The following is a 15,930-nucleotide window of genomic DNA, read 5'->3' as shown; positions in this document are numbered from 1 at the left end:
AGCAATAACGGGCAATAATTCTTTTTGGGGGTGGCTGTGTTGAGAATATTTCGGGACCGGGGAAAACAAAACATCCTATCCGCTTATAAATGACAAAGTTACAAATCTTAGTTGCCATTTACAACAAAATCATTCTTCAAGACTCGGCTCCCCATTGAAATTGTGTAAATTGCATAAATATGAATACAACAGATATTAGATAGAATTATATATATATATATATATATATATATCAAACAATTAACAGGCAATTTCTTAGCCTGAGATCCAAGGACTTTACAGCTGGTTCAGCCTTGCATCGCTACTACACTAAAGAAGCTGGTTTCTATTTCTTCAACCTGAACAAATTATTGAGGTCAAGAAGTAAAGGAGGAACGGCCAGAGTCTCTGAAGCCATGAAATTTACTATCTTCACATGAACATTGTGCCTGCAAAAGCACAACTCAATAAGCATTCAACAATCTGACCTAGTTTGCTCAACAGATGCTCCAAGATATTCCAAAACAAAGTCACAGCAGTCTCACATAGGGAACCGAAGAATCTATTGATACCTTATCTTGCGACTCTTCAGAGGCTCTTCTGTCAACAATCTTCCTCTTCTTAGCATGCAACTTTTTCAAAGAATAAAAGGCTTGTCTCTGCGAATAATCAAATAGTGCAAAATCATAATCAATAATCAATAGACGTTCAGGATCAATTAGGTTCCAAGCCCACTATTGAAAATCATGTTCATCCACTCTAACATCCAAGCACATCCAAAGCAGCAAACTAACTAGGATACCAGGTTGGGAGGATACAATCATTAACAATTTCACAAGCCACAATTTTTAAATGCAATCTGAGTGCATGTGTATCGAACTACAAGAAATCTTATAGATTGGGTCGACCGTATAGTATATCACATTCAAATGCAATTATTCATGTAGATGAAGTATGAGATGTCCTAATTGTTTTACCAGAAGATGCTGGGTCAATTATCTCAAAAAATTATTTCGGTAATTGCTGGTAAAACTCAAAGTTATCCAAAAGTTCGGGGTCAGCATAAACTTGTGCACCAGCATCAAATTGTGTCTCCTATCAGACTGAAGGAATAAAATTACTCAATTTGTGCAAATAGAAATATAAATTTTATAACACATCAAAGAGATAATTAAAGCAGACCTCACTGGCTGCACATCCAAGTGGCAAACAAATCAAAATTTTAAATAAAGCTAATGGCGCGTATTGAAACTCTCACAGCCCTTGCACACACGTTGCATGGTCTTTTCTTATAGCAATAAAAGGAACAAATTCATCAAGTCACATTTGGGCCATTAAAAAAGGGAACCAAACACCACAAACAACCCAAAATGTGTTCAAACCTAGTATCAAACTAATTATAAACTGCATCCATCCCAAATAATGAATTTGTACCTCATTTGGGAGTAAAAACTAATTATAAACTGCATCCATCCCAAACAATGAATTTGTACCTCATTTGGGAGTTAAAATAGCACATGGGAAAATTGAAAATTCCATGGGACATTTAATCCAATGAATTTACAGATGGGTCCTAAGATTAGTATAGGATTATAGTTAACCACAAGTATATGCAATCAGTACCTCTCCCTTTGTAGTGTTGTCCCCCTCAGGAACCTGCATATCCATAAATCATGTTTAAATTGCTGAACGTACAAAACTTAAGAAAAACCCATCTCGATGTTAAAAATATGAATTGTATCTGAGCATGCACGTCAGACCTTGGGAACTGTGAAATTTTCCAATTTAGATGTAAGAGTCAAAATCTTACAGTGCCAAATACACAACTGCTGATTTCCTCATCTGACCTGCCTAACCATTTTGCTTGGATCTCTCATATAAGAAGCAACTTGTTCACTAATATTCTGCAATTGGAAAAAGAAAAATGAATTCTTGGTGAATATCTGGCATAGCATGGCACAAGTCTGTCATAGGGAAAGGCGTGGTTACAAGTTCGATTATAGAGCCAGACCTAATCAAAAGCATGCAGTTTGCTTTTATAGCAGTAGCACCTGTGGTCACCTCTGTCTTCTTCTGCCATTCCTCTATCGATTTGTTTCTGAAAGTAGCCATTCTACAAGATACAGCGTGACAGGTCTTAGTTAGACCAAGTAACCGGCATGGAAATGCTTTCTGAAGCAAGAATCTGAACTCAAGAACTTTGTGCCAGAGAGACTTCAGAAAAATGAAAAAAAAAAAAAACATAGAACATGGGTAAGAATAAACATTGATCAGACAATAATTCACTGTATAAATCATTTTTTTCAACTTTAAAGTGTGGTTTCAAAAGAAGCTTTAAACAAGTAGCAATAATGTCATATTGAAAAATAAAACCTATTTCAAGGATATTACAAGGGCCATTATTTTGAAAAACACACCTTTTGGTTCTTCACTGCTTGACTTTTAAGAAGATCTTCGTCCTTGTGCCGATTCAGATTCTTTAAAATGTCTTTGTGACGGAATAAACGAAGAACAAAATTAACATCATATGTCAGCAGATATCTTTGTATAGATTTAGTTCCTTCTTTTTTCTCGAACTGAAGAATTGCATATGCATATATAACTCCATTGTGCTTTCATAATAACTAAATTAAATAGATACTGAAAATTAGCCTCGAGCATAGATGACAATGGCACTAGTATTCAATTTCTATAGCCACACTCCAGACTATTATATTATTCAATGACTTCTGTAACCTAATATCAAATTTCGTCACCAACCTTCCAACTGCCATGCATATTATCTCCTATATTCACATTATTTAGTTCCATGTCTTCATTCTAATTAAGCATCACAAGATTTTCCTCTTCCCCCTCTTCTTCTCCATCTTCTTCCTCATCCTAGCCATCATGCTCATCAAAGTCATCCTCTTCCAGCTCCAGCTCCAGCTCCATCTACATCACAAATCATCAATTAACAACAAAATCACCAAAAAAAAAAATGATATGCAATTTACCAGGCTGGAATTACCCGTTTCGAAAACCCATACCCGTTTGCTAAAGCAAGTCTCAAACTCTATCGATTATTTTCTCCTTCCTACACCAAAAAGCTTTTGGGCCTTACATGGCTTCATGGGCCAGTTAGGCCAATATTAGATTGAGCAGGCATGTCTCATTTAATTAGCACTTTGTTGTACACTAGTAAGAATATCCGCGTTTTGTTGCAGGTTTTTAAATCGTTTAAGATTATAAATGAATAGCTGGAAATATTTGGAATAGTTTTGTTCATTACTAAACAGTTGAATATGTACAGGGCGGATTTGTATTGACTCTATAGTAGGAACTATGTACAACCAAAAAGACCAATAGGCAATTTCAAAAATTGCTCACATTGACCAGTCTTCCGGTTTGTGTCTACACTCGACCGACTTCACATTAAGAGCTACGGACAACCAAAAGGGCAGGACTTCCAAGTCCCAACTATATACGATTTAAAAAATTGCCCACATTCATCAGTCTCAATTTGTATCTAGCTACATCCTGCTAAGTTTAGCCTATATACAACAAAAATGAATCCCTTGCTCTCTTTCTCATGACTTAATTTTCTGCTCCATTGTTCTTGGCCCGTCACTTGTTTCAGTGGTTTAAAAAAACAAAAAATCATTTTTTTTTTTAAGATTTATCTTTTCAGGGGCTTCCAGTTGGTTACTACAAAATACCAAAAAAAGATCTGTCAGTGTGACTGAATTGTGAAATTTACCAAGTGAATTAGGATATATAAGAAGCTATCGCTCGCAAATCACACTGCGATACTTATAGAAAATTTATCTTGTTAAAAGGTGGTAGCTTTTCAATTAGGACTTTATGAAATCTTCCCTAGACAAAATAACAAAGTCTGATGGAGTAGGCTGTGGAGGGGTTTTCTTGCTCCTTAATGTTTTAAAAATACGAAGAAAAAAAATTAATAGAGGAGATTCAAACTTGTGACATCTTTCAACACTGATAAGATATATACACCACTAGACCAAGAGGCCAACCTAAAAGAGAGTTGTTCAAAACTTAACTTCACCTTATTTTCTCTACATTAAAAACAGAACAAAGAGGAATTACGTTTCTTTTTCTAAGTAGACTGGTTGAAATTTCACTCACATTAAAGGTTATGATTCATGTCACGAAACATAAACAAAACCAAAGGAAAATGTTAACGGGAAGTAAAAAAGTGAGACGCTAGAAATAGTACCAGAGGTCCTCAGGAATCAAGTATGCCTACAAGGACAAATGCATTGAGGATTTGAAATTATGTCACAAAACTATCTGAAGCAGAGAAATTAACCAACATACAAAATATCTGGAGTAGAATTTTCGGTAAAGTTTCAACAATCACCGAAATGAGGTGTGGATATCCACATTGTCTTTAGATCAAACTGTATTCACAATGTCTGCAAGGTATCGCAATATGCATCCCGAACCAGCTCTTTCTGTCAGTTTTTCATGAATCCGGAGGCTCTGGTCGCATGTGGGCCGGTCTCCAGTAGACAATCCTCTATACAAGTACCTTCAATGAGAGAAACCCCCAAATTGTAAAATGTCCTAACGAACAGCATATACCAAAGATGGGGAAAGGAAGGGCAGGAGAACTTTTCTTATAGGAAAAGGAAGAATAATAAAGAAAACTAAGGAGAAAAACATCAAGAAATCGAAATCACAAACTTAGAAGAAAAAATATGCATACCTAATATTTTCTAAATCTTTGGGGTAGAAACTTGTTTATATGACACTGCACCAAAGCCGTACATACAACAAACGCTCTAATGACGATAATTTGACATCATGGAAAAGAAACGAAATAAGAAGAAACATACAAATGTTTCGTATATAGTGATATTCATAATGAACTACACCACATAAAACACGTCCCTGTTTCTACGTTGAAGCCTATTTTTGATAAATTACTTTCTACACATTCGTGGAGCCAATACTTTGATTGCTCAAGAATGCAACTATTTGTTTCACACTAGATGCTAATCTCAACATAGCGTGTTAAGTGTATGGAAAGACCATAGGGATTAGGCCTTGGAAGGATGCAATGCTGGACTTATGTAGACATCAAAATTTCGGTGAAATGAATGTTGACCAATAATTAAAATTTCAACGCTCACGTGTCACATAAATTTTACATGTAGCGTGTGACTCAACGAAAAATCGAAATAAATTGGAAAAGTCATCAAATAGGACACGTGTCAATACCTGGCAAAAATGATTTATTTCATCTGATTATTTAAATCCAAAAATCAAGTTTTGGAATTCTATAAATAGGAAGCCAAGGCATTCATTTTGGAGAAAGAAAGGAAGAAAGGAAAAAAGGAAGAGGAATTTACATTACACCAAAACCTTCAAGCCTTGAAACTCTAAAGCTCTCAAGCAAATCCCGAAGGATCAAGAAAACACTCTTCGTTCTTCGTCAAATCCTCCTTCAAGATCAAGCCCTAACGACCCTTGAAGAACTTCCACCAACTCAAGATCAAGCCCCGACGGCCCCTTGAAGAAAGTGTTCATCATTCATCATCCGTTCATCCTAAGATCAAGCCCCAACAGCCCTTTGGATCAACAACCTCAACAAATCCACACATCCAATCGTTCTTCAAGATTAAGCCCAAAAGCCCTTAAAGATCCGCTCATCCATCAACCTTCAAGATCAAGCCCCAACGGCCCTTGAAGAACTTCCATCAACTCAAGATCAAGCCCCGACGGCCCCTTGAAGAAAGTGTTCATCATTCATCATCCGTTCATCCTAAGATCAAGCCCCAACGGCCCTTTGGATCAACAACCTCAACAAACTCATACACCCATTCTTCAAGATCAAGCCCAACGGCCCTTGAAGATCCATTCATCAACTGTTCATCCTTAGATCAAGCCCCGACGGCCCTTTGGATCAACAACTCATCCACAAACCTACACCCTACGAAGATAGAATCAGAGGATCAAATTACAAAGAGATTGTAACCCTAAAAAATCATTAATACAAAAATATATTTTGTACACGTATTCTTGTTTCTTGTTTCAGGAATTTTTCGTGTTTACAAATTTGGCACGCCCGGTGGGATAATCTCTACCTCTCATCTCTATCCTCAAATCATCGAAAAACGCAAATGGCATCAAGAAAGGATCAAGCTATTCCTGCAATCAAAGCAAAGAACAAGAACATCATCGCCGCAAGTGGTGATATTTCGGGCATCATAACCCGAAGTAAGGCAAGAGATCTTTTTGCCGCGGTTTCTGCCCCTGCATTAACTCTGTCAAAGGAACAAGAGCACCTGAGGTACGAGCCTGTGATCACCCTAGCCTCGCTAAGGGCATCAAGGGGGGAAAGCCCGAGGAAATACTCAGAGTCCCTACTTTCCGACGCTGATTCGAGCGGCAGTACAACCATGTAAGTCATGACCACTGGAGAAACTTCAATCGAGGAGCAGCTAGCTCAGATGAATGAAGCAATCGCAAAGCTTACACGGACTGTGGAAGAGAAGGACTTGCAGATTGCCACACTTGTCAACCAACTAGATGCGCTGCCCGACGTGAAAGTCGACCCAAATGTTGGCCTATTAGAGAAAGAAGTCGACGAAGAAGAGGAGCCACCAGCAGAGAAAGTTGAAGAGAAGCCGAAGCTAGACCAAGCAACGGCATTCATGGGATCTCTCTCTATCCAGCAGCTACAGGAGATGATCGCAATATCAAGACACAGTACGAAGGAAGCTCGCATGACTCCGTACTGTACTCAAAGCCTTACTCCAAGAAGATTGATGCTTTGAAGATGCCAAGGGGTTATCAGCCCCCAAAATTCATGCAGTTCGATGGAAAAGGCAACCCGAAGCAACATGTCGCCCATTTCATTGAAACTTGCAACAATGCTGGGACAGAGGGAGACTACCTCGTCAAACAGTTCGTGCGTTCGCTGAAAAGTAACGCTTTTGACTGGTACACTGACCTCGAACCTGAGTCTATCAACAGTTGGGACCAGCTAGAAAGGGAATTCCTCAACCGTTTCTACAGCACTCGTCGTACTGTAAGCATGCTAAAGCTGACCAGCACGAAACAGTGGAAAGATGAACCTGTCGTCGACTACATAAATAGATGGCGTTCTTTAAGTCTGAATTGCAAAGATCGGCTTTCTGAAACCTCTGCCATTGAGATGTGCGTTCAAGGCATGCAGTGGGGGACTACACTACATCCTTCAAGGCATCAAACCACGAACATTTGAGGAGTTAGCCACCCGCGCCCATGATATGGAGTTAAGCATCACCCGTCATGGGAAGAAAGAACAGATCGCCGACTACAAGAATGACAAAGTTTTGGGGCCAAAGGTGGATAAGGCTACGTGGAAACCCACCAAGGAAGCAATGACGGTCAACACAACTCCAGTCAAAATCCATACACGAAGCAAGGCGATTCAAACCGAAGCTTTTCGTGATCAAGAGATACGTAGACGCACTTTGAAGGAGCTTGAGGAGAAGACTTATCCATTCCCCGACTCTGACGTGGTTGCCATGTTGAAAGACTTGCTTGACAAAAAGGTGATCGACCTACCTGAGTGCAAACGGCCAGAAGATATGAACCGTACTGACAGTCCAAGGTACTGTAAATTCCACCGCTTCATTAGTCATCCGATGGAAAAGTGCTTTGTGCTAAAAGATCTCATCATGAAGTTGGCTCAGAAAGGGATCATCGAGCTAGATCTTAATGATGTGGTGAAGTCAAACTATACCACCGTCACTTCTGGCTCTTTGAACTCAAAATCTTCACCTCAACCGCTGGGGGCATGCTCCAAAACCATGTCAGTCAAGTCAAGTGAAGTTGAAGGATGGACTTATGTCACTCCAAAGAAAATGCACAAGAAACATAGGTCTCCTCCACAAGTTCACCAATCGGAAAGGGGGCAAAGCAGCTACCGTCAACCTTCAAAGCTACATGAAAGTGTTAAGGATGATGAAGTTATGACACAAAGATCGTCCGTTGCCATCACGATGCGCGATTTCTTCCCCAAAGACTTCTTCAATCACTCAGTCAAGACTCCTTGCTATAAAGATTGCAAGGAATGCTTCTCTAAAATCGTTTGACAAATTCAAAAAGCTCCTCGTTCGCACGAGCCTAAAAGGCGACAACCAAACGCTCCTTACCTGTACGAGTTGAAACTGCAAACGGCACCAAAAACTCCTGGCCCGCAAGAGCATAAACTGTGTACGGCAAAATCATCATCAAAACCATCACTCATTTGAACTACGTTATGACTTGATCTCTTCTTTGGAAGAGTACGTAGGCAACTTGAAACTTCAAAACTTCAAGTACAGTCACATCAAAATAAATAAATAAATAAATGCAAAAAAAAAAGAAAAAAAAAAAAAGGATTTTATTACAAAGGCAACTATTTCTTTGTACAAAAAAAAAAATTATTATTACAGTTTGTTATTAAAAAATATATATATATATAAAATTTAAAAAATAAAAATAAAAATTTTTGATTAAAAAAAAGGGTTGGCCCCAAAACTTTTTATTCCTCTACCCAAAGCTAACGAGCCCCGCTACAAATTCGGGCCCAACTCTCAAAGCCCATCCTCACTCGGCTCCAAGCCTTCATCTCTGTTTGTCTCTCTTAAATTTCCCGATCCAATTTCGAGCTTGGAAATTTGTCACTAGAAATACCCAGATGGTGTTACTTAAGACACAGACAGACAACTTTCACCTCGCCATTTCTCTCCACCATTTGTCCACTGTATAAAACTTCAGCCACAGAAAGCAGAGCAACCTTGTTTTTATCTTCTCCGATTCCAATCCGGAAGATGGCGAGGAACGGTGTCGCTTCGTGGCGGAGGAAGTCGGAGAAGCTCGATCTCTCGCCGCCGTTGGTTTCGGAAGAAGCTCACGTTCTCGCCGTCGACGACAGCCTCGTCGATCGCAAGGTCATCGAGCGATTGCTCAGAATTTCCTCCTGCAAAGTGACAACTGTTGACAGCGGAAGAAGAGCTCTGCAGTTCCTCGACCTGGACGAGGAGAAGAGCTCCACCGCCAGATTCGATGGCTTGAAGGTGGACCTGATCATCACGGATTATTGTATGCCTGGGATGACCGGCTACGAATTGCTCAAGATAATCAAAGAATCTTCCACATTCAAAGCAACTCCCGTCGTGATTATGTCATCCGAGAACGTTTTGGCACGAATAGACCGGTGTTTGGAAGAAGGTGCGGAGGACTTCATAGTTAAACCGGTGAAGTTAGCTGACGTCAAGAGGCTGAAGGATTACATGACGACGGCGAGGGATGTCGGAGTGGAAGAGAGCGGTGGAGGAATGAACAAGAGAAAGCTACGCGAGTCGTGTGATCCGACGATGCCTTCATCACCGCCGTCCATTTTTTCCGTCGTCGCCGTCGTCGTCCTCATCGTCTTCGTCTAAATCCCCGTCAACGCCTCCACCGATCGCAACAACAACCATCCTTGCTGTCTTTGCCGCAAAGGCCTCGCTCAGCGCCGGAGTTAAGAAGTCGTCCGCAGTGTAGAAGAAGCTGCTGAGGAGCTGGAACGTGTCTGAGGCCATCTTGTCGCTCAAGAACTCGCTGAATCTCGACTCGACGAGTGACTCAGCTACGGCGTCATTGGATGGGCATTCTACAACGTTGATTCAAGAGGTGTCTGAACAGGAGCCTTAAGGTCATTAAGTCTGGTGCGAAGAAAAGGGAATCTCTAGTCGGAGGGAGGAACTTCCCAATAGGGTCGCAGCACATCGCCTTTTTCTTCAACCTCAACAGTGTGGACTTTGCTACCTGCCTTGCACGGTGACGCTTCATCAAGACCCTGCCACGCTTGCCATGCACAGCAGGGGGGAATCAGAAACAAAATATTAAAAGAACTGATGGTGTGGTAGGAGTGATGGTGGCGTGCGGAAAGCAAATGTCAAAAAACAAAAGAAGGATGATGGCCATCATTTTGTGAGTAGAGGTGCACGCACCGAAGAAAATAATAATATATATCAATTATAAAAGCTTCAGCACCACCGAAAGTTAAAAAAAAAAAAAAAAAAAAAAAAAAAAAAAAAAAAAAACCATCTTTGGTGGATCAGCGCCACCGAAAGCAAAGAAAAGAAAAAAAAAATTAATAATAAAATAAAGTAAAAGGGAATGATGATGTTGGGAAGCAATGATGAAGGTAAAGAATAAAAAATAATAATAAAATAAAATAAAAAGGAATGATGATGGACGACATCAAGTGAAAAAAAAAAAAAAACACGTCTTGGTGATGTATATGTTTTATCTGTATTTAGCACAATACACTGAATAAAATAAAGCATGTCCATTAATCTCCGAGAAATTACAAGTGCGTACAAAAAAAAAAAAAAAAAAAAAGATGGAGCTTTCACAAAGGTTGTTCACGTGAAGCCCCACTACTTGGCCAAACTCCAGGAGCAGGAGGCACCGAAGATAGATCATTCGATGCCCCAATACTTGGTGGAACGCTAGATGACGTAGGAAAAAGGTGCATCTGGAAGAAAGACGCAAGCATTTGACGGTCACTTTGAATTCGACCTTAAGATTCTTGCATCTCATCAAACTTCCTCTTCATACCTGTCGAATAATTATTTGCAAGCACGTGCAAACTTCTATTTTCGTGCTTAAACTGTTTGATCTCTTGCTTGAGATTTTCCACCTCTGCCATCAATGATTCAACCTGACGGGATCGAGCAAGTAGGCGTTGGCCCATGTTGGACACAAAGCCCGCGCACTGAACACTGAGAGCTAGGGACTCTTGAACGGCCAACTCATCGGACCGTCCTGAAAGCAGCTGACTATCTTTAGGAGTCAGGAGGTTCTGAGCTACTATCGTAGCTGTTGTTGCATCCGTCATCATAGAGTCTTCACCTATAAGAGGGTCATTAGAAGATAAGAAAGACGAGCACCATACCTTACCCTGACGCGGCGCGACCGGATCACTGCTAAGACTCAAATCTAAGCAAATGTTAGATGGGTTAGATGGGTTAGCCATTTTTCAAGAAGTTAAAAGAGAAGGGTTGGATGGAGTAAAATCTCAACGAGCCGGAGACGATTTTCACGAATGGGCAATCTTCAAAGTATGCATGTTAGAGGTGATCGATCATCTCTATAAAAGGAGAGGCGACACAATCACCGATTCAGAATTGAAGAGACACCACTCTTCAAAGCCGGATTTTCCTGCGTAAAGTTCGCCAACTCTTCAGACACAATCTCGGCTTTCCAGATAAAGCGTTCAACTTTGTCAAAAGATCTCTGACAAAGTTGAAGACGCTTGGAGGTCTCTCGGCTTTTCAGATAAAGCTTCAACTTTGTCAAAAGATCTCTGACAAAGTTGAAGACGCGTGGAGGTTGCCGACAAGCGTGGGTGATAAAGCCGCAATCTCGGCTTTTCAGATAACGCGTGCAACTTTGTCAAAAGATCTCTGACAAAGTTGAAGACGCGTGGAGGTCATTGCCGAATCCGCACTACTACTTGCCATTACAATCCCTATATACATCAACATTCATGGCAAGGCATACACCCAAAAACGCATGACTTTCCTTCTCGGCCGAGAATGTAGCTGCAACCAAACCTCTCAACATGGCTGTTTTATTCATAAATTGAAGAGGCATTTGCTCAAAAAAAAAAAATCGAAGAAGCGTTTGTTCAGAAATCAAAGAGGTAACACCCTCCGAGCCTCAAAAGCTGGGCCGCTTATTCAAGGATCAAAGAGTCGTCATTCTTTGAATTTCAAAAAAAAAAAAAACCGGATTTGCTGGATCAAAACTTGTCAGTACCTTTCACATGTAACCTCAACTTTGCAGACATTACAAACAACTTTGTCAAAGATTTCTGACAAAGTTGAGAACGCGTGAATCTTACTGTTTCAATTACCCAATAGTTGTCGACAATGGTAAAGGAACAGTACCATCACTTGCTATTGGGAAATCCCTATATATGTCGACCTTCATCTTTAATGGCAAGGTAGACCTGCAAAAAAAAAAATGCCCAACTCTTCCTCACCTCTGAGGGCGCACTCCCAGCAAGCCTTCCGAAATACTCAATTTTCTTCTTCCTCAAAGAAGATACCAGATGCTTGGAGTACAGATAAGGCAGGAGGAAACGGTAGATCGAAGCATGGGGAGACAAGCACAACAAATATATGTGCTGATTCATTCGCTGCTTCTTTAAAAGCAAAAGTATCTCATATCATCAAGGGCGAAAGCAAAGGTATCTCATATCATACTTTTTCCCTATCTTTTCCTTTGCCCTTGTTCTCACCTGCCAAGACAAGGACAGAGAAAGCAATATGTCGGAACCTCCACTCAAACTTGCCCTGCCACCAAGAAGTGATGGTCCATTCAAATGCAAGGTTTGCATTCCACTCCTGTATCAAAGGACAAATACTACAAGAGAAGATGCTAAACCTGCATAAGGAAATACCACTTCTGCAAAGGGAGCAAGTAAGGCAAGTGAAAATGATACATCGAAGCATGTAGAGACAAGCACAACAAATATATGTGCTGATTCATTCGTTGCTTCTTCAAAAGCAAAGGTATCTCATATCATGCTTCCTCCATGTCCTTTCCTTTGTCCTTGTTCTTACTCGCATGGCAAAGTGAAAAGAGCAATCAGCCGGCACTTGGTGTCAGTCTTCCGATCCACCCTCTTCAGTACGAATTAGAAAGATTGAACAAAGAAACAGATCATCACATCCACCTCATGCTTGCCTGCCATGTGTCTGAATCTTGAAACCACTCATGGTCTTATTTCCAATTCAAGATCAAGCCTCGATGGCCCTTGAAAAAATCACAAGTTCGATTCAAAATCAAGTGTTCACCACCCTTGAATCAAATTCAACTCCAGATAAAAGGAGTAAGTTCAGACCTTCGGAGGAGACCAAAAGAATCCTCCAGCCCAGCTTAAGATCAAGCCTTGATGGCCCTTGAAGAAATTTCCAGCCCAATTCAAGATCAAGCCTTGACGGTCCTTGGGTTGACATCTACATTAAGGGACTTCAAAACGCATCTTCTACACGTAACAAGCACATGTCTACGACGCGCCTTGAAGTGGGGGCATTTGTAGACATCAAAATTTCGGTGAAATGAATGTTGACCAATAATTAAAATTTCAATGCTCACGTGTCACATAAATTTTAATGTAGCGTGTGACTCAACGAAAAATCGAAATAAATTGGAAAAGTCATCAAATAGGAGACGTGTCAATACCTGGCAGAAATGATTTATTTCATCTGATTATTTAAATCCAAAAATCAAGTTTTGGAATTCTATAAATAGGAAGCCAAGACATTCATTTTGGAGAAAGAAAGGAAGAAAGGAAAAAAGGAAGAGGAATTTACATTACACCAAAACCTTCAAGCCTTGAAACTCTAAAGCTTTCAAGCAAATCCCGAAGGATCAAGAAAGCACTCTTCGTTCTTCGTCAAATCCTCCTTCAAGATCAAGCCCCAACGGCCCTTGAAGAACTTCCACCAACTCAAAATCAAGCCCCGACGGCCCCTTGAAGAAAGTGTTCATCATTCATCATCCGTTCATCCTAAGATCAAGCCCCAACGGCCCTTTGGATCAACAACCTCAACAAATCCACACATCCAATCGTTCTTCAAGATTAAGCCCAAAAGCCCTTGAAGATCCGCTCATCCATCAACCTTCAAGATCAAGCCCCAACGGCCCTTGAAGAACTTCCACCAACTCAAGATCAAGCTCCGACGGCCCCTTGAAGAAAGTGTTCATCATTCATCATCCGTTCATCTTAAGATCAAGCCCCAATGGCCCTTTGGATCAACAACCTCAACAAACTCATACACCATTCTTCAAGATCAAGCCCAACGCCCCTTGAAGATCCATTCATCAACTGTTCATCCTTAGATCAAGCCCCGACGACTCTTTGGATCAACAACTCATCCACAAACCTACACCCTACGAAGATAGAATCAGAGGATCAAATTACAAAGAGATTGTAACCCTAAAAAATCATTAATACAAAAATATATTTTGTACACGTATTCTTGTTTCTTGTTTCAGGAATTTTTCGTGTTTACAACTTACAAGGGGACCTTTTTATTCCCCAAATCCCATTCACTAATCATACAAACTGGTTTCCTTCATGAATATATGATACTCAACTGCCATATTTGATTCAAATAAATCTCTAAGGCCTGAACAATGGATAGTGAAGGCCACTGTTTCTTCGTACCCTAACAAAGCACAAGTCGAGGTAACTTGCCTATAATCAACACCATCTAAAAGATAAAGATACAGAATGCATGCAAAGAAACAGCCACACCTATGTAATCAGTCAAATTCAAGTTCATTTCTATAGCTCAAGATAATTTGGCTCTCCATTTGGGAAAATTCTTGACCGATTTAACTGAAAATACTCGAGTATGCTCACGTCTACTCTATATTTGGTTAAAGAACTTCCAACAGTTTTAAGCACATTGAATCATGCAACTATTACCAACCGTTAACGAGATCCGTGGTATATTCAGAGAACAAATCTATACAAAACCACCTTCTACCAAAACACAGTTCATTATCTACATAAATTTCAAATTTCAATTCAATAGATTATGTAAAATACTCAAAACCATAATCGGATAGCATTCATAAGGTATAACTACTTACTTCATGAGAATATCACAGTACTCAGGATCCAAAGAAGAAAACATCGCATCCACATCTTATATAGCCATGATAGCTCTATGCACCATTATCCAATTTGCAGACTGCAAACTCAAAAAAAACAAAACACGAAAAAAAAAAAAATTAATCTCATCACATTCTTTTCATTCCACACCAAACAGAACAATTGGATTATAATTAAACACAGGGGGACAATTCTTATTGGTACCGAAGAAAACCACCGGAAAAACAATAAGAAAAGGAGTAAAAAGCTCTAAACTTACAATTCAATTTTCTATTCCATCGACTGATTTTCTCGGCAACCAAACAGAAGATTAGGAAAAGAGAACAGACAAACCTTGCAGCGATCGTCTTTGGGGTTGAGAGGCGAGCCTTCAAGAGCAGTTTTTAGAGCTTCGACTGTCTTGTACCTAGATGAAAAACAGATTAAACATTTAAGGTTTTTGGGGAATTATCAAATCATTAAGGGGTTTTATAGAAATTTGCATGTAGAAAAAGGGAAAAGGATTTGGAGTGATACTGTTTGAGTAAGCTCTCCATCTTTCGAGATTTTTGTTCGATTCTGTTGATTATGGCCTCTGCATTATCTGCTTCCACAAATTCTCCTGTTCCTGCCATCTCTCTCTCTCTCTCTCTCTCTCTTCCTCTCTCTCTCTCCCTCTCTCTCCCTCTCTCTGTTTCACTGTGATTTTCTCACCTGGCAATTGGAAAAGACTTGAGGAAACATTTTCCCGAGAAAGTGACATAGCTGGTGGACCAAACTGTATATTGGGATGGATAAATGGTAAATAAATAAACAGTGTCAAAAAAACTATTTAGCTACCCAATTCAATATTAGTAAATAAACAATGTTAAAAAACTATTTAGTTACTCAGTTTAATTTTTGGTCTGATTGGATAAATGGTCTCCATAGTCATAAGCTATTCAGAATGGAAAATTTTATTTGAACTCATATAACCTTTTTCTACATCAACTTAAACTTTAAATTTGAATTGTTCTTTTTACCTTATTGCATGATTACTATTAAGTACAAGATGAAATTAACAATAAAACTAAAATTTATCAACAAATTAAACCAATTAAATCAACTTAACAATTAAGCTTGTACAACTTAACAATTAAAGAACATGGATACAACCAATTAAATCACAACTCAACCAATCAATTGAAACACGAACTTAGACATGAGAAAAACTTGAATACTTACCCACAGAATTGGAACCTGATGATGAATTCACGAGCTTATAGCCTTCTCCTCTTTAGCAAAAACACAATGGCTCTTCCAAATAATAG

At 39.7% G+C, this 15,930-nt stretch overlaps 1 protein-coding gene, 1 long non-coding RNA gene and 1 pseudogene across 2 annotated transcripts; 1 reads left to right on the top strand and 2 right to left on the bottom strand.

Moving 5' to 3' along the window:
- Positions 1–64: 64 nt before the first annotated feature.
- Positions 65–1,661, bottom strand: LOC103935802. Its single transcript, XR_007251802.1, has 3 exons — positions 1,176–1,661; positions 552–611; positions 65–428 (listed from the first exon to the last, which is right to left on the bottom strand). It is a non-coding gene; the product is annotated as an uncharacterized LOC103935802 (long non-coding RNA).
- Positions 1,662–4,192: 2,531 nt separating this feature from the next.
- On the bottom strand, positions 4,193–15,391 carry LOC103935803 (actin-related protein 2/3 complex subunit 5A). The gene is given in 4 exon segments (XM_009345615.3): positions 4,193–4,513; positions 14,620–14,720; positions 14,975–15,047; positions 15,158–15,391. Coding segments are annotated over 4 exon segments (408 nt in total). The 5' UTR covers positions 15,256–15,391; the 3' UTR covers positions 4,193–4,377.
- Positions 8,689–9,504, top strand: LOC125469517 (annotated as a pseudogene).
- Positions 15,392–15,930: the final 539 nt, after the last annotated feature.

This window comes from the organism of the source record quoted next, unplaced genomic scaffold (genome assembly GCF_019419815.1).
Source record: "Pyrus x bretschneideri cultivar Hongxiangsu unplaced genomic scaffold, Pyrus_bretschneideri_v1 Contig43, whole genome shotgun sequence".
Lineage (NCBI taxonomy): Eukaryota > Viridiplantae > Streptophyta > Magnoliopsida > Rosales > Rosaceae > Pyrus > Pyrus x bretschneideri.
The sequence above is the reverse complement of the archived record's forward strand: the minus strand, read 5'-3'. Positions and strand labels throughout refer to the sequence as shown.